Source organism: Humulus lupulus, chromosome 6, assembly GCF_963169125.1.
Source record: "Humulus lupulus chromosome 6, drHumLupu1.1, whole genome shotgun sequence".
NCBI lineage: Eukaryota > Viridiplantae > Streptophyta > Magnoliopsida > Rosales > Cannabaceae > Humulus > Humulus lupulus.
Window position 1 is genome coordinate 190,952,309 of NC_084798.1, and position 20,367 is coordinate 190,972,675.

At 35.6% G+C, this 20,367-nt stretch overlaps 1 protein-coding gene and 1 non-coding gene across 2 annotated transcripts; one reads left to right on the top strand and one right to left on the bottom strand.

Annotated features, from left to right (window-relative positions):
* Nucleotides 1-12,301: 12,301 nt before the first annotated feature.
* Nucleotides 12,302-14,200, bottom strand: LOC133785781 (uncharacterized). Its single transcript, XM_062224997.1, has 3 exons — nucleotides 13,661-14,200; nucleotides 12,791-13,303; nucleotides 12,302-12,661 (listed from the first exon to the last, which is right to left on the bottom strand). Exons 1-3 carry the CDS (start codon nucleotides 14,198-14,200, stop codon nucleotides 12,302-12,304), a joined length of 1,413 nt encoding a protein of 470 aa, XP_062080981.1.
* Nucleotides 14,201-16,749: 2,549 nt separating this feature from the next.
* LOC133787441 (small nucleolar RNA R71) lies at nucleotides 16,750-16,856 on the top strand. Its single transcript, XR_009872463.1, has one exon. It is a non-coding gene; the product is annotated as a small nucleolar RNA R71 (small nucleolar RNA).
* The last annotated feature ends 3,511 nt before the right edge of the window (nucleotides 16,857-20,367 follow it).

Below are 20,367 nucleotides of genomic sequence, written 5' to 3' on the forward strand. Positions count from 1 at the left end.
GCTTTTAATGAAAATTTCACATAAATTTTGGAAAAATTAATTTTTGGATAATTCTGCAGTGTTAGTATAAAAGCCGTAAAAATGAAAATTTCCCATAAGAATATTGGTACAAAGTGTGTAGACATATAATTAAATATATTTGGATTTGTCAATAAAATAAAAGGCCGAAAATTCTGTTTAGTTGATAATTTGAAGAAATTAATTTAAAAAATTGTACTCGAGTTTAAACTCATGTTTATAAATCTGTAAATAAATTGTTGCATGAGATTAAACTCACATTTTTATTTAGAAATTGTTGCATATATATTTTTAGTTAATAAATTTTGAGTTTCAATTTTGGTATTATATTCACCCTAAAAATATATATAGGCACCCCATTAATTAAAATAATTAATTTTTAAAAGTTTTTTAACACTTTTTCTCAATTTTTTTTTTTTACATTCATTAATTTTTTTTGTTGTAAATTTTAATAATTTTATTTTATCTTGTTTTCATTATTTTTTAGAAAAAACTATTAATTTGACAAATTTTTATATATTTTTTATTTTTATTTAAATATATATTATTTATATGTATTTTTTAAAATATAAAAAAATTAGAAAAATGTGAGCATAAGTTAAAAAAAATATATAATATATATTAATTTTTAATAAAAATGGGGTGCAAATATAATGCCCATTCAAATATTTATTTTTTACATGGGCTAGTTTAGTATAACTATTGCTTTAGTAATAGAAGCATAAAGTTGTTAGATATTTGGTAAATAATAATTTGAAAGTAAAGTGAGATACAAAATAATATTATAATATTTGATAAACTCTATAATTAATGTGATTTAATGATATTAAATTATTCAAATAAAAATTATTTAAAATATTTAATAAATATATAATTATAAAATTATTATTTAGAATGAAATAAAATATCAATAATTTAATTTTTTTTAATTTTGAATAATATATATAAGAAATAAGTAAATACATAGTAGATTCATAAAATCTAAAATTGGGTTGTACTATCTTTAGATTATAGTTTAACTTCTTCATAAATGATTTAATATGACGTTTTCTTGTCTATTTACTAATCATCTTTATTGTAAGCTTTTTGAAAGAAAAAAAACTTCTAATGAACGAGTAACAATACGAGCTCTATAACTCTTCTTAATTGGTCAACATACAAAAACTGTTGAACAATTAGCTTTTGCAAGTTACAACTGTTCAAGTAAGCTGCATATAATTATTTTTACCAATGGAGCCCAGTATTTTTCATCTAACTTAAGAAGATGAAAAGTAAAAATTGTTTAATAAGCTATTGTTTTTTTTTGTCTATTTACCAAACAATTATACTATAGAGTTTTTCAAAAGAATTCTGCTAAACAAACTGCAATAGAGGGTACGTGGCCTTTTCCAATTAGTAGACAACATGCAAAAGTTGATGATCAGCCATTCAAGCAAGCTAAAAAGTAAAAATCAATATTTAAAAACAAAATTGAATACTAATATTATTTTTAAAGTGGAATGGTTTGATTATACTTGCGACGATACACAAATTAAGTGTTGTAATATTGTGTTGATCCACACTGTCAATAGGCCCGTCTGAGCGGTCTCCCCTTCTTCCCCTTTGGTGGGGCCCGCCCGCCCTGTTTGCTCTGGACTCGACTCTGCGACTCTTATTGATGATGCGCTGAATGGAGTCATAAGCCAAAACCAACTGGGAAATCCAGGATCGTGTTTGTGTTTGGGCCCTGTTTATGGTTGTAGTTTTAATTTTAATTTCCAGACGTGTTAAAATTTTTGCCCATAATGTGGCAAAATGGGCCCTGTTTTGTAACCACTCTACTGTGTAGTAATGTAGTTGATCACTCTATGATTCCCACTGGGGTCTCCAGTGACACGAGTGAATGGCTTCCTTCATTTTCTGTAACACTTTCACTCCTATCTGTACAGTTTAATGCTATTTTCCTTACCATTTCCAACCAATAATAATAATAATATTTTTCGATCCATCACAAATAAAATGAGAGGCCGAAATTTCTATTTAGTTGATTATTTGAAGAAAATAAATTAAAAAATTGTATTAGCTCTTAGAATTAATATTTATTATGTATAGTTTAAGGATATTAGATGAATCTTGTCATTAATAATAACAAATATTAGAAAAAAAGGGCTACCGCTTATATATGAAGGTATTTTTTTTCACTTATATTATTTAAAAGACAAAAAGATAGATTATTAGAGCAAAAAATAAACTTTAAACAAACTTACCACTGTTTCAAAATGCGAATTTTTCCCACAGCAAAAAAGTTGTACAAATACTAAAAAAATCCCTATTTATTTAATAATTTTTCTCTTTCGAAACAAAACGAATAAAATAGGATTTTTTTAAAAAAATTTAACTTTATTTTAACGACATGCTTATGCACGTTTTATTATATTAATATAGATATGCAAAATATAAACAAAGCAATAAACCAATAAGAGCATGATAATTGGCCAAAGGAATATAAGTACATGATGAAACGATTACTTATTATTTTGACATGATTATTAAATATATCTAGACCAATAAAGCATAATTAGACACAAAATACGAATAGAACAATCTTAATCTTAAGTGTGTATGTGTTGACATGATTTGATATACAAATGAATTGATCTTAAGTATAAATATGTGCTAGCATGTTCTAGCACTTAGTGAGAGAATAAATTCTTATTAATAAATTTTATATTTTACACACTTCGCAATGCATAATGTTCTAGCCGAAAAGTAAAAGCCAACTAATTTGACTTTCCCTATAAAGGATCGTCTCTCTTTTTCTTTTTCTTTCCTTAGAAAATGCTAAATGTTGTAGTGCATAAAAAACATGTACGAAAATTCTTAGCTATTAGAAAGAAGAAAAAAAAAACCAACAAAAGAAATGGCATTGCTCTCAGATAAAGGCCCTCAAGTACTCTTAAGGAGTTGCTCTGTTCGAGAGAGGCAGTTTCAGCTGCGAGGTTCTGTCTTGTTTTCAGATAGTTCATTGTCCAGCTTTTGTGAGAGGTGGTCTGTGGTTGAGCTTCTTAATGGCAGGCGAAGCATTAGAAGCTCTGGAGTTGTCGAGATGGCTCAATGACGCATTACAGATTTCCATGGATGACCTTTTCATGGAGCTAAACCTTAAACGACCATAGCATAGTTCATCAAACTTTACTGCTGGGGAAGATTTTCTCAAAAACAAGGATCTCTAGGAATGCCATTCAGGGGTCCCTAAATATCGCTTGAGCCATGATTAAAGGGTGGAAATTGAGATATCTCGAAGATGACCTATTGGAATTCATTTTCAAGACTGCAGAGGATGTCCGTATGGTTCTGGAGAGAAGACCGTGGGCAATTGGAGGAGCTCTTCTGGCTTTGGAACCATGGCCGGTGGAACTACGGTATTCAGAGGTGGAGTTTCTAACAAGGCCTATTTGGATCCAAATCCCCGACATCCCTTTAGGCTATTGGTTAGCCTCAATTCTCTACAAGATGGCGGCAAATGCAGTGGACTCATACACCATTCCGGAGCGAACCTTAACTTATGTGAATGGTACCTTGTGATTCAAAGCAAATGTGGAGATAAGCAAACCTTTGTTCTCAGGATTCCCACTCCGACGAGACAAAATGAAACCAGTCTGGTTGCAATACAAGTATATAAAACTACCTCGCCTCTGCTTCAAATGTGGCATTATGGGACACGAACATAAATATTATTTCAGACACCCAACGGTCAATCAAAACAATGCCAGCAAGTTATTTTCGATGTATGGCAGTTGGCTTCGGGCAGAGAATTGGGAGCGTTCCACATTTCATGTACAACGTCCTGAGTGGTTTTTGGAATGGGCAGCTTCTAAAGCGGCTGATGGAGGGAATTTGATTTGGAAATAAATAATGGGCTTGATAACCCTCTGGTGAGCCCAACGATTGAAGATCAACATGCCAATATCCTCAGAGGCGTTTTTGGGCTTGATGCTATTACAATTCCTTGGTCTTCTATGGAATGTTGGGCCCAAGCTCTAAAGTTATATTTGGGTCAGGGGCTGTGGATAAATATAGGCCCACACCTTCACTTCTGAAGCCAACACTAGAATTCGAAGACTTGACTTGAGATCATACTCAAGCTGTATTAAAGAAACGAAAAATCGCGAGTTGAATCATTCCTTTGCCTCCTCCAATTTCCTTCCCTCAGCCAAGCAGTGAGAACAATGGAACACAACACCAAGGTGACCAATAACAGAATGAGCAATCCACTGGAGCAACGAGTCTTCACCAAACAGGCGACATTTCTCATGATCGCACTACTCTGCTCGAATTGCAAAAAGAGGCTCTCTCATTCTCTAGAGGATACCCATCATCATCCCCATCTGCCAAGCTTGAGGAACTGGGAACAAGGAAACTAAAGAGGAAATTGCCTGGCTCCTCCACGCCAGCCTCAATACGACGCAACCCGGCATCAAGTGGAAGACCTAGAGGAAGACCCATAAAATAGAGTAGAAAAAACTATGAGACAACCCCAGCAAAGCCTGTTAAGGTTAGCCATGACACTCTGGATTCATTGGCTAACAAAGTATTCATTTAATTCATAGATGACTTAAGGCAATCTAGAGCAGCATGGGATATTGAGGAGGAACCAAATGACACCGAAATTTGGGGAGAAACAAACAACGAGATTCAGGAACAAATATCCAATTTGGATAACGTCAATCAAACTATTGATGAACAGGTTTTTCAGTTTGGGGCTTTGGAGCTGACCCAAAAGAGTCTCCAAAGGCACCATGAAAATCATAGCTTGGAACTGCCGAGGTCTTGGCCGCGGCCCGGCAATTCGGGAACTAGCGGAACTCATCAGGTCTCAACAACCTGAGTTAATAATTCTTTATGAAACTAGGATCAAAGAAGGACCACTTTGTTAATCTTATGAGGAAATTTCAGTTCTACTATAGGGCTAAGCATAAAATCCGAAAAAGCGAAAAAATCATTGTAAACCTAACTTTCGATACGAAAAAAATCAAAATCAATTAAATTGAACACCGAAAAAGTTATTAACGGTGTAAACCGTCACTGTTTGGTCGATTTGAAAAATTCGTGTGAACGGACCGGTTTGAACCGAAACTGACTGAAAGTATAAATATATTATTATATATTTATTAATTATTAAAATTATTAAATAAAAATAAAAATATGGAAATAATTTTTTTCTTTAGTTTACTTTAGGGCACCACCGAATCTCTCTCTCTCTTTATCGTATACTCTAACTCTATCTCACAGACTCTGACTCTCATCTCCTCCTCCCTCTCTATTTCACTCTCCTCCCAACCCAAACGAATGGACCGACCAGTTGGCGACTCGGCGGTAGCAACACGGCCCAGCCGCAAGACCACGACCCACGCACGCAGTCGCCAGCCCAGTCGTAGACCTCACCAACTCAGCCCAGCCGCGGAGCCGACTGCTTCATGGACACGGAGCCGACCCTTCCCACTCCAGCGACTGCTTCACGGACACGGAGCCGACTACTTCACAGAGGTATACATTTTTAAATACATTTTTTTTAGTTTATATCATTTTTTTTATCTATTGATTTATTTGTGTTCTAATTTTGTGTATGTTTATTATTATTTCATTGTTGATTTTGTGTATGTTTTAATTTTGGCATTTTGCATTTTTGGATGGATTTAGTGATGTCAAATGTAGTTATATTTAGATTTAGTTATAATTAGGGCTGAGTTATAGTTAGAGTTTTTTATTCTAATTCTTTTGAAAAATGTTAGAAATTTTGAATTGGTGATGTTATTTACTTATTTTTGGGGTTGAGAATTATTGTGTGCGATCATTAGGTTGATAACTTTATAATTGATATGGTTTGGTGTAATATTTTGGTGCAATATAGGTCTGTGAGAGTGTGAGGTTTTGATAGAGAGGTTGGGTTTTGGGTGCAATAAAAGATGCTGTTTAATTGTAATTATTGAAAATTGAAGGTTCAAATTAGTATATAAAAAAATTAGTAAGAATGTTTCATGAACTCACTTGATCATGCCTTATATTTGTTACTGAAATTGTGTTTATAAATATGTAAATAGATCATTGTTGACCCTCAAATTGGTCAACGACATGGAGTCAGATAAACAATAGAGAATGAGAGAAAAACAAGAAGGGAATCAAATGGAAAGCAAACGACACAAACAATTTATAGTGGTTCGGCCCCAATTGGATGGTAATGACCTACGTCCATTTAGTGTTCTTATTGATATTGAACCCCAACACTGTGATCAATGAACTAGGGTTCACGAGTTTCACACGCCTTGGGAAGATTACAACTTCGGTGAACAATCACACTATATTCTTCTCTCTGAGTACCCCCCCTCCCCCTTGAGCCCTTTGATTCTTATTTATAGGCTCAAGAAGATTACATGGGCCGATGGGCCTTAATTACAATTAAGACTGACATATTAAAGTAATAAAAGAAAATATAATTAATGCAAATATTACAAGATTGCGTATCCGAAAGGAAATAAATGAAAGTATGCGACCAGACTAGTCGCACCTAAGCATGAGGCTGGACAAATCAATAACTCTCTAATCGATGGTCGAACATGATTCATTCACTTAAAGTTTTCACATGCCCGCCACGTGTAAGCCAATCTTGCCACGTCATCAGGAGCCATTTTTGGGTAAACAATCATTAACATAGATAACGAGGAAAATTTAGAAGAGATGATAGGGGAGTGGTTGGAGTATGCTGAAACTAATTTGTTAAGTTCTGATGGAGAAGAAAAGGAAAAAAGAGAACGTACGAAAGAAGAGGAATGGTTGACAAAATCAAGATAAGGAAAAAGACAAAGAGACCCAGATAAAGGATAATGAAAAAGAAAAGTGGAAAGAGGTTGAACGACCAGAAAAGAATCAAAGGTGATCTATAAAAATTAGCACGCAAGTATACGTGGTCGAATTAAGTAATATATAATAAGTAGAGTGTCGATCCCACGAAGACTGCTTTCCAAATACCACTAATTATTCTTTAACTTTCTGTTTGGTGAATTTAAACTTAAATGAATAATTAAAATTAAAATGAATATTCTAAATTATGAACATAATTTAAATAACTGGAAACAAAACAATGAATCAACTAAAAAATCAATAATAAAAAGCCTAGGAATTAATTTCATCAACTTTTCATTCTATTAATTTTACTAATCAATTCTAAATCTCTTCTTATTCTAATAGCATGTTAACATAATTAATTCCTATTCTTTTTCAAGATATAATATCTCAATCTATGTGCAGGTTTTCTACATTTCTGTGAGAAACTTGAACATATAAAAGACATTAAGCAAATAAACTTAATTACTACACAAGTCATACATGTACTTTCGTCCAATATGCAACCTATGTCTATATAATGATAACATATTCAATTCTCATCTTTTGAATTTTGAATCAAAACCATTAAATCAAGTAAATATTGATCAAGTATTTACTAGCATTAAACAAACATCATATAGATTAGAATAGAGAATGAGTATCAATAGAATATCATAATAAAATTAAATAGAAATCCTAGTAACTACATTAATCCCTAGATAAATGAAATTAATTCATAGATAACATGATGAAAATAACATTCAAATAATTACTCATAGAAAATAACCTAAGGAATTCAGATGAAAAAGACAAATCTAGAAAGTTAAAACTAGAAAAAGTAATCTAAAGCAGCAGTCTTTTCTAGATATAGGGTTTACAAAATCAGAATTGCCTCCCAAAAATTGCAAAATAATGTTCCTTAAGTAGTTCTCCAAGGTTCCCAAGTGAAAAGACCATTTTGCCCTTCAAAAAGTGGTTTAAAATCTGAAAAACGCGTTGATAGCGCTGTGGCGCTATGTATTGAGTGTTGTAGCGCTATAGTTAGAACCAAAAAAGCACTAAAAACTGTTTCACTAGCGTTGTAGCACCCTTGATGTAGCACTGGGGCGCTGCTCTGTTGGTCTTGATAGTGCTGTAGCACTTGATTTGTAGTGCTGGGACGCTACTTACAAATTCAACAGGCTCCATCGTATCCTTCCTAGCGCTGTGGTGCCACTTTGATAGCACTGTACCGCTATTGACAGTATCAAAACACATACATATTGCTCTCGAAAAACACGATTTTCTCCAGATTAACTATATTTTCTTCCACTTTCACTTCATTTCACTCTTTTCACCAACTTAGCATGGAAAACCTGAAATATGAACAAATGAGCATAATTTTGCAATAAAATAACCCTAAACTAACGAAAACCAACCTAAAAACTAGACCATAAACGAGCCTAAAACTCGTTTATCAAACTCCCCCAAACTAAACCTTTACTCTCCCTCGAGTAAAGAATCTAACTAGACTCAAACCTAAACTAATCAATTCCAACACTCAAGACTGCTATGCACATATAATTCTCAGGAAAAACAATCATGCTATTTAAAACATTAATCTAGATTTTCAGTCAAAATTACTTCACCCTTTCACCGCAATCTATCAACACCAAAGCTCATTTACTCATAACTCGCAAATAAAATAATTGAACCACTTTATGCACATCAAATTCTCACCAACTAACCACATAATTAAATATTTCCATATGCCTGCATTACTTACTATTCTCCATTAATATAAACAAATGCACAAACAAGAATCAATAGGACTTTATAAGGGTTGTAATAGAGGGCTTAGGTATAGGTAGATAAAGAGACAATTTTAGGCTTAATCATACCACAATCAATCCAACTCAACAAACTTTCCCTGAAATTTCACACCTCTCATCCCTTGTTACCCCTTTTTTTTCTGTGCAATGATTGAGAATATTTTTTTTTTCAATACACTCCCCCAAACTTTGCTTTTTCAATAGATAATTGTTTGGGAGCATAATCATTTTTCACTTTCTTTAATTTTTTTTCTTAATCACAAATAATTTTCTGAATAACACATAATACAAACATCCCATTACTCATTCACTCCCCTCATATAATAATTTTCATGCTCATGGTATGGGTCAAAAAGAGTAAAGGGTAATCCAATTCACAGGTAGGCTCAAAAGAATGTGTTAACAAGAAAACAGTTATAAGGCTCAAAAGGGTTAACTAAGGATAAAATTTAATAGGGTTAGCTTGAAAGACACAACTAGTCTAGAAAAAAAAAATTGCCTATATCCTTTCCCCAAAATGTGCATTGTTTCAAATTTCATCTCAAATAGTAAGCAAACAGGTTCTAGAATTTATTTCAATCTTTTCAATCCACAATCCAAATTTGACATGCATAAAATAACTCAATTGTAACATTTGTAATTTATGAGCAATAGATCTCTAATGTCAACAAATCACAGTAAAAACACAAAGTAATCTAACCAAGCACACAGATTGTTTTTAAAAGCACATCAATTTTTCCTTTGGATTATACTACAAAATAGTCAATCATATTAAAATGGAAATAATTATCAACTTAATTTACACTCTAAAACATGACTCATAACAAACAACTTACGAAAATTAAAACAAACAAACCGTAAAACGCAAACGCATCAAAGAACACCAGAAATAAATCTCTTCCCCAAACTTAAAACCGAACATTATCCCCAATGTTAAAGTACAGAAAGAATGAGAATAGAGACTTGCCTGACCAGCCATATCAGTATGGCGGTTGTGGCGGCTGGGACAAAGGTCCCTCGAAAGGTTGAGACGGCGGAGGCTATCGTTCTAGAAATCCAGCAAATGACTGAGGTGAAGGCGAAGAGTAAAATGGAGAATACGGTGGTGGTGGAGCAAAATAAGTTTGATTCGCCTCATTTAAAGACCACCGACTCACCAAGTTGTTTAAGCGAGCCACATGGTTCACCTTGTATTCATACCGTTGGCCCATGTATTGATTCATCATGTGCTGCTGCTGAACCATATACTGATTCTGTTGGATAAGATAATCCAACTTATCACTGACGTTCTTCATGCTATGGTCACTACTACCCCCCAGCAACACCGGATCAGCCTCTTCTTCCACCTCCATTTCTACACGACGTTTACCCTTTTTCCTAGCCTGTGGCACATATAGAGCAGGTTCAGGATAATCCTTCATCAAAGTAATCGACAAAGGTTGCTGCAACGACTGATAAATATCAGTAACTAACTCAGGAACTCCAGCCTTACATAACATTGTGATGACAAATCCATGGCCCAAACCTCCAATGGTATGGCCCTTTTTCTATGAACTCTATATTTTCTTTAATCCATGAACCCATATTAATAGTCATCCCTGTCATCAATGCATACATCAGAAGTACTCGATCCTTAGTCATGTCAGAAACGTGGCTTACTGGCATGAACCGAGCACAAACAAAGAAAGCCCAAAATACGGCTTCAATATTCAATTGACATGATGCGATACTCTTAGGTAAAGAGCCAGATAAATTCCAAGGAGCACCTTCAAAGCATAACTTTTCAGCCACAACATTATAATCTATATATCCCTTCAAAAATATTGTATATTCCTCATCTTTCTCTTTTATATGCGGGACACTGAAAACCTTATTAATGGATTCGGTTACCTCTAACAAAAACTTTATCATTGTGTTTAGCTCTTAAATTCGCATAGAACTCATAAACCAATGATACATTTGCCTGCGCCAATTTTGGAATAAAATTGTCCCACTTTCGAGCCACGAGATTAGCTCTAACTAATTCAAAAATCTGATGATCAAAAGGGTCAGATTGATATTCTACTTCTCTTTCCAGAATCAAGGTTTTTCGCACAAACTTTTCATACCGCTCTTGAGCTTGAAAATTTATAAACCTAGGTTCATCATACTCCTGCTCCGAGCTATCATGCCTTTGTTGGGAGGCAGAAGCTTGGCATTTTCCCTTATCCTTAGACCTTCCTGCTCTACTTTTAGGAGCCATTATCTACACTCTCAATCACACCCAAACCTAGAAAATTTTTGACAGCACCTCCCCTTAAATTAAACACTTTCCCTCTTCTCAACCACCCTATAAACTCAATTTCACAGAACACAACACCCAAGTTCTCCAAATAACAGGAACAAAAACTAAACTCTTTCAAAAGCAAGCAACAAATGTACCTAACCCCAAATGCAGCAAAAATCTTGGAATAAAAGGGATTGAAAACACTTACTAACCCTTGAAATGGTCTCCCTTGTGCTTGATTGAGTAAAGCCCCTTGAAAATTCTAATCTTCTTCAAGAAATTCAAACTCTGAATTTTTAGGGTTCCAAAATGTGATGAAGAAATGGGGATTGGTGAAATAAAACAAACCAAAAGTTATAGGGTTAAGAGAAAATAAAGAAAAAAATGAGAGAATGAAGGTCAAAATTCTTGGAGAAGGCTTTAATGGAGGTTTAATGGAAGGTTGAGGGTGCTGGGGTAGAGAGAACACGAAGAGAGAAGAATAAATAAGGAATTGGGGGAAAACTTTGAAGCTTAATCCCCTTTTTAAAAAAATTTGTGACTCAGCGCCGTAGCGCTACAAGGGTTTTTCTGGGCATTTCATTTCTGAGTATAGCACCGTAGCGCCCTTTAAGCAGCGTTGTAGCGCTGACATCCGTTTCAAAATCCCTTTTTGCGTATGAGATTAGTGCTGTAGCGCTCCATTCATAGCACCCTTTGTTGAAAAAAAATTCTCCCTTCTCTGTAACTAGCGCTATAGTGCCTCCTTCCAAGCGTTGTAGCGCTACTACCTCACAAATTAACATTTTGCTAACCTTTTTCTTGTAAACTCTTGCGTTTTTTTCACGTTTTTCACGGTTCATACAATACATAAAAAAAAATCTAATTAAAACTAAAAATAATCACTAAAACAAATTCCCTAAACATTGTTCAAAACCAAACAAAAACAAATAACATAAACTGAAAATACAAAAGAAATAAAAATAAACTTAGGAATGCCTCCTAAGAGTGCTGTCTTTAACGTCTTTTATCCAGACTCTTGTTTGTATTCAATTCAGATTGGTTCCAAAATCACCACAGACTTGCATTTTTCCATCGGGCCTTCCAAATAATGCTTCAGTCTCTGACCATTCACCTTAAAGTGTCCCGCCTTCTCACTATGAACTTGCACTACTCCATAAGGAAGTGAAGCAACTACCGTATACGGTCCTGGCCATCCTTACTTCAATTTACCAGGAAAGAGCTTAAGTCTTGAATTAAATAGTAGCACTTTATCTCCTGGTTGAAAATCCTTCCTCAGTATCCGCTTATCATGAAAGGCCTTCGACTTCTCTTTATAAATCCTCGCATTCTCATAAGCTTCATTTCAGAATTCATCAAGCTCGTTTAACTCCACAAGCCTATTTTGTCCCACCATAAAGAGATCAATGTTTAACTTTTTCACAGCCCAGTAAGCTCTGTGCTCAAGTTCCACCGGTAAGTGGCATGCCTTACCAAACACCAATCGATATGGTGACATACCAATCAGAGTTTTAAATGCAATGCGATAAGCCCAAAGTGAATCATCGAGCTTCTTCGACCAATCCTTCCTTGACTTATTTACAATCTTTTCCAAGATACTTTTAATCTCCCTATTCGACACTTCGGCTTGACCATTTGCAATTGGATGATAAAACAATGCCTTTCGATGATGAACACCATAACGAGCACAAAGAGCAGTGAACGACTTGTTGCAAAAATGACTTCCCCAATCACTAATAATTGCTCTGGGGGTGCCGAACTGAGTGAAGATATTTTTGTGAAGGAATCTAAGTATCTCTCTCCCATCACAAGTAGGAGTTGCTGCAGCTTCTACCCATTTAGAAACATAGTCCACTGCAAGAAAAATGTACTTGTTATTATACGATGACGGGAAAGATCCCATAAAGTCTATTCCCCATACGTCAAAAAACTCGACTTCCAAAATATCAGCCATTGGAATTTCATCTCTTCTTGATATATTCCCAGTCCTTTGACAACGATCACAACTTTTGACAAAGACATTACCATCTTTAAATAATGTAGGCCAGTAAAACCCACTTTGCAAAACTTTTGCTGCTGTTCTTGTTCCTCCGAAATGACCGTCGTAATGCAAAGTATGACAGTGAGTCAAGATTGACAACATCTCCTCTTCGGGCACACATCTTCTAATAACTTGATCATGACAATGTTTATACAGAATAGGCTCCTCCCAGTAATAGTGCTTCACCTCAGAATAGAATTTCTTCAATTGTTGCCTTGTCATCTCAGGAGGTATAACCTTTGCAGCCGAAAAATTAACATAGCCTGCAAACCATGGAACATTTTTACAAACACTTACTTCAAACAACTGCTCATCAGGAAAAACATCATTAATCTAAACTTCTTTATCAAGAGACTCCTCATCAACCTCCAATCTAGACAAGTGATCCGCCACCAAATTCTCTATGCCCTTCTTATCTTTAATTTCCATATCAAATTCTTGTAACAACAAAATCCACCGAATAAGACGAGGCTTGGAATCTTTCTTGGTCATAAGATATTTTATCGCAGAATGATCTGTGTAAACAACCACCTTATTCCCAATCAAGTACGGCCTAAACTTATCAAAGGCAAACACTATGGCCAATAACTCATTCTCTATAGTTGCATAATTAATTTGAGCATCATTCAAGGTACGATTTGCATAATAAATCGTTCTAAATACCTTGTCAACTCTTTGTCCCAACATTGCCCCAACTGCAAAATCATTGGCGTCACACATCAATTCAAATGGAAAATCCCATTGAGGTGCTACAACTATAGGTGCCGAAATCAATTTCTCCTTAAGTATCTTAAAAGCTTGGTGACACGTCTCATCAAAATCAAACAGAACCCCATTCATTAGCAAGGTGGACAGCGGCTTCGAGACCTTGGAGAAATCTTTGATAAATCTCTGATAAAATCCCGCATGGCCCAAGAAACTCCTCACTCCTTTAATTGAAACTGGAGGTGGCAAATTCTCTATCGTAGAAATCTTGGCCCAATCCACTTCAATGCCTTTCTTAGAAATCTTGTGCCCCAATACAATTCCTTCATTCACCATAAAGTGGCACTTCTCCCAATTAAGTACTAAATGCGACTCTTCACATCTCCTTAAAACCAACTCCAAATTAGTCAAACACTTGTCAAAAGAAGGCCCATAATCCGGAAAATCATCCATAAAAATCTCAATCCCTTTCTCAACCATGTTAGAGAATATCGTCATCATACACCGTTGAAATGTGGCTGGTGCATTACATAGCCCGAATGGCATCCTTCTAAAAGAAAAAGTACCATAAGGACATGTAAATGTTGTCTTCTCTTGATCCTCCGGTGCAATTACAATCTGATAATAACCTAAGTACCCGTCTAGAAAACAATAGTAGTTATGCCCCGCCAACCTATCCAACATCTGATCAATAGAAGGCAAAGGAAAATGATCTTTCCTAGTTGCCTTATTCAACTTCCGGTAATCTATACATATCCTCCAACCCGTCACATTCCTTGTGGATATCAGTTCATTACTCTCATTCTTCACTACGGTTATGCCACCCTTTTTAGGTACTACTTGTACTGGACTTACCCAAGCACTATCAGAAATAGGGTAAATCACTTCAGCATCTAACCATTTCAAGATCTCTTTCCTCACCACTTCTTTCATTGTCAGATTAAGTCTTCGTTGAGCATCAATAGTCGGTCTAGCATCGTCTTCCATAAGAATTCTATGCATAACTGTCGATGGGCTTATTCCTCTTATATCAGCAAGAGTCCATCCTATAGCAGTTTCATGAGCCCTTAACACCCTCAACAACTTCTCCTCCTTTACTTCCGAAAGAAATGATGAAACTATGACCGGAAGAGTCTCTTTCTCTCCAAGATAAGCATAGCGTAGATGTTCTGGTAAAACCTTCAGTTCTAACACAGGTGGCTTCAAAATCGATGGTAATGGTCTTTCCGGTCCCTCACCCAATTCTTCAAACTTTTTATGCTTCCATGGCTCATATGATTGTATCCACTTCAAATAACTCAACGCCTCTTCATTATCCTCACCATCTACATCATCAACTGTAAGACTAATTTCAAGAGGATCTTCAATTAACTTTCTTCTCCCTACTACCTCTTATACCACATCAACTGCGAAACAATTATCACTTGCTTTAGCATAAGTCATAGCCTTAAACACATTAAATACTACTTCTTCCCCTTGCACTCTTAGCCTTAACTCTCCCTTTTTCACATCTATCAATGCTTGCCCAGTTGCTAAAAATGGCCTGCCCAAGATAATAGGAACATTCTCATCCTCCTCCATATCAAGAACTATAAAATCAACTGGATATATAAACTTATCTACCTTCACCAACACATCTTCTATAATACCACGTGGATACTTCATAGATCTATCAGCCAATTGCAATGTTACTGTGGTTGGCCTAGCTTCACCCAAACCAAGTCTATGAAATATCGACAAAGGCATCAAATTAATACTTGCCCCCAAATCACAAAGTACATGCTTACATTCAGACTCCCCAATCGTGCATGGAATAGTAAAACTACCAGGATCTCGTAACTTTTGAGGAAGTTTCCTTTGAAAAATAGCACTACACTCTTCTGTTAACGCTATTGTCTCATAATCACCCATCTTTCTCTTGTTAGACGAAATCTCCTTCATGAACTTCACATAGCTGGGCATCTGTTCTAATGCTTCTGTGAATGGTATATTAATATGTAGCTTCTTGAACACCTCTAAAAACATTGCAAACTACTTTATCCAGATTATGCTTATGAAGCCTTTGTGGATATGGAATTCTAACATGATGCTCAATACTCACAGGTGGTACCACTTCTTTCTTATTAAGGTCTTCAGTAACCTTTTCTTCATTAGACTTCTCTTCTTCTATGCCTTGTGTATTTCCCTTCTGACCTTCTTCTTCTAACTACTTCTTCTTTGGCTCTTCATACCATGTTCCACTCCTCAAAGTAATAGCTTGACACTGTTCTTTAGGATTAACTTCCGTAGTGCTAAGCAAATTTCCTTGAGCTTTATTAGACATTAAAGTAGCCAACTGCCCTATTTGAGTCTCCAAACTCCTTATGGACGCCCTGGTTTCAGTCATAAATTGGTTAAGTGCGTCAGGTTGAGGTTCAGCTGATTTCATTGGCATTGGGTGTGGTGGTCTATTTTGTGGTTGATAATATCCAGGTGGAGGTTGTTGGTATGCATGTTGTTGTTGATATGGTGGTTTATTTTGGGGAGGTTGATATTGTGGCTGAGGTGGATGGTAAGTTTGTAGAGTGTTTTGATTATTGGACTAGGAAAAATTAGGATGGTTCTTCCAACCTGGGTTATAGGACATGGAATTGGGATTATTGGGTTGTCTCTAGTAATTTCCTATAGCTTGTACTTCTTCATGGGCATGTTATTCATATCTAGAGTAGGGCATTGGTTGGGTGGATGGGTTGTACCACACAATTCACATAGGTTTTGAACTTGCATAGCTTGAGATGGGAGTGTAGTCTTTTGTAGTTGCTTTGTCAAGGCTGCTACTTGAGCTGTAAGCATGGATATAGCGTCCAATTCCATCATTCTAGCCACCTTCTTTGGTTGTCCCCTTTCAGTTTTCCATTGATAATTATTCATCGCCATCTCTTCTAATAGCTCATACGCCTCATCAGCACTCTTACTCATAAAAAGCACTTCCCGCCGCAACATTTATAATTGTTCTAGTTGTTCCGTTCAACCCATTATAAATATTATGCACCAACTTCCACTTTTCTATACCATGATGTGGACACTTCCTTAACAACTCCTTGAATCGCTCCCAAGAATCATACAGTGACTCCCCTTCCATCTGATAAAAATTATTGATCTATCCCCTTAGTTTTGCAACCTTCGCTGGAGGAAAGAACTTGACAAGGAACTTCTGAGCTAACTCCTCCCATGTAGTGATAGAATTCACCCGTAAGGATATCAACCAACTCTTCGCCCTATCCCTAAGTGAAAATGGGAATAGCCTCATTCTTATAGCATCATCGCTCACCCCATTCATCTTGAACGTAGCACATAACTCTAGAAAATTATCTATGTGCAAATTGGGATCCTCCGTTGGCATACCTCCAAACTGAACAGTTGATTGGACCATTTGAAGGATTGCAGGCTTAATCTCAAAATTATTTGCAGCAATGGTTGGAGGTCTGATGCATGAATGCACTCCTGTAATAGTAGGAAGTACATAATCTCCCAATGTTCTTGGTCCTTGCTCCCTTGGAACCTCTGCAGCCCCTTGACCATTATTAGTATCGTTTCCCAAATTGTCAGCCATGGTAAACTCCAATCTCCCCTTTGTTTTCCGGTTCTATTTGCACGTTCTTTCAATTTCCAGATCTATTGGTATAATCTCCTTTTGTCTATTACTTCGCATATACCAACAATTCCTGAAACACAACAGAACCTTGATCCAAATAAATGTTAAACAGAAATAAAATAACCAAATTAGAACAAATAACAATTAACTGTGATATTGGAATTTAAGTCCCTGGCAACGGCGCCAAAAACTTGATCTGTAAAAATTAGCACGCAAGTATATGTGGTCAAATCAAGTAATATATAATAAGTAGAGTGTCGATCCCACGAAGACTGCTTTCCAAATACCACTAATTGTTCTTTAACTTTCTGTTTGGTGAATTTAAACTTAAATGAATAATTAAAATCAAAATGAATATTCTAAATTATGAACATAATTTAAATAACTGGAAACAAAACAATGAATCAACTAAAAAATCAATAATACAAAGCCTAGGAATTAATTTCATCAACTTTTCATTCTATTAATTTTACTAATCAATTCTAAATCTCTTCTTATTCTAATAGAAAGTTAACATAATCAATTCCTATTCTTTTTCAAGATATAAGATCTCAATCTATATGCAGGTTTTCTACATTTCTGTGATAAACTTGAACATATAGAATGCATTAAACAAAGAAACCTAATTACTACACAAGTCATACAGGTACTTTCGTCCAATATGCAACCTATGTCTATATAATGATAACATATTCAATTCTCATCTTTCGAATTTTGAATCAAAGCCATTAAATCAAGTAAATATTGATCAAGTATTTACTAGCATTAAACAAACATCATATAGATTAGAATAGAGGAGTATCAATAGAATATCATAATAAAATTAAGTAGAAATCCCAGTGACTACATTAATCCCTAGATAAATGAAACTAGTTCATAGATAACATGATGAAAATAACATTCAAATAATTACTCACAGAAAATAACCCAAGGAATTCAGACGAAAAAGAAAAATCTAGAAAGTTAAAACTAGAAAAAGCAATCTAAAGCAGCAGTCTTTTCTAGATCTAGGGTTTACAAAATCATAATTGCCTCCCAAAAATCACAGAATAATGTTCCTTAAGTAGTTCTCCAAGGTTCCCAAGTGAAAAGACCATTTTGCCCTTCAAAAAGTGGTTTAAAATCTAAAAAATGTGTTGATAGCGCTGTGGCGCTATGTATTGAGCCCTGTAGCGCTATAGTCAGAACCAAAAAATGCACTAAAAACCGTTTCACTAGCGTTGTAGCGCCCTTGATGTAGCGCTGGGGCATTGCTCTGCTGGTCTTGATAGCGTTGTAGCACTTGCTTTGTAGCGCTGGGGCGCTACTTACAGATTCAACAAGCTCCATCGTATCCTTCCTAGCGCTGTGGCGCCACTTTGATAGCGCTGTAGCGCTATTGAAAATATCAAAACACGGACATATTGCTCCCGAAAAACATGATTTTCTCCATATTAACTATATTTTCTTCCACTTTCACTTCATTTCACTCTTTTCAGCAACTTAGCATAGAAAACCTGAAACATGAACAAACGAGCATAATTCTGCAATAAAATAACCCTAAACTAATGAAAACCAACCTAAAAACTAGACCATAAACGAGCCTAAAACTCGTTTATCAAAAGGGTTGGAAAGAAAACATCGAGTGTGTTTAATCATTACACTATGTTGCCTGATTGTGATCCTAAGAAGCCGAGGGATGCTTGCAATTATTGTGGCACCGATTATGCGGCTGATACAAAGTTAAATGGGACTAGCACACTATGGGCACATGTGGAGAGAAAATGTAAGAAATGTCCTTTCAGTGACTGGGTTGAGCAAAGTAAGAAGCAACAATCAACGATGAATAGATTCACTAAAAAGACAACAACCTGCAATGAAGAAGTTGCTTCAAGTGGGCTGCCAGTAAGGTTTAATCAAAATGTTGTTAGGAAAGTGATTGCTGAATATATGATTATGGATGAGTTATCCTTTAGGCACGTGGATGGAAAAGGATTTCAAAAGCTCATTAAGCATTTATTTCCCACATTTTAGTTCCCATCAAGATTTTGTAATGCCCTACTGCCTAGGGACCGTTACGGTGTGCATTTTAAACAGTGCTAAACTTGCTAATCGAGTAATTTGGCCATAATCGTGTAACTAAGTATGATTAACGATTTAGGATTAAATTTTTTGGTTAAAATACAACATTTCACTAAAACGTTTACCATATACATTGGGATCCCAAAAATATAATTTAAAGGTTAATTACAACAAAAGATTTACAACCAGCCGACCTAAGCGGCAAAATAGGGTTTAACCCTAGTTCCTCTTTAAACCCTCAGCCGTGGTGGTCGAGCAGCCACGTATGTACACATCATCACCTAAGCTCTCCAACTCAAGGCTTTCTTTTACCTTTACCTGCACCACATAGCACCCGCGTGCCGAAGCTCAGCAAGAAAACTCAATATGCTCGTGAACAAGTAATAACATGTTACTAAATCATAATAGGCATGCCTAGCTGTAATAACCCTACTCATGCATGCAAACAAGTCCAAATAAATGATTATGGGGTCCTGCGTCTGAATAGATGACTAATGAGTCAATCTCTGGGGACCTGCTTATTGAATAGATGACTAATGAGTCAATCTCTGTGTGGGTGACTAATGAGTCACACCTTGTATAGGTGACTAATGAGTCACACTCTGTGTATATGACTAATAATTCACACTCTGTATAGATGACTAATGAGTCTATCTCTGTTAGATGACTGATAAGTCTATCTCTGAGGTAGATGACTAATAAGTCTCCATGTATAGATGACTAATAAGTCTACCCTTATGTAGATGACTTATAAGTCTATCTTTGTATAGATGACTAATAAGTCTATCTCTGTGTAGATGAATGATAAGTGTATCTCTGAATAGTTGACTAATAAATTACTCTCTGAGATAGGTAACTAATGAGTCACACTCTGAATAGGTGAATAATGAGTCACACTTTGTATAGGTGACTAATGAATCACTCTCAAAATAGATGACTGATAAGTCTATCTCTATATAGATGACTGATA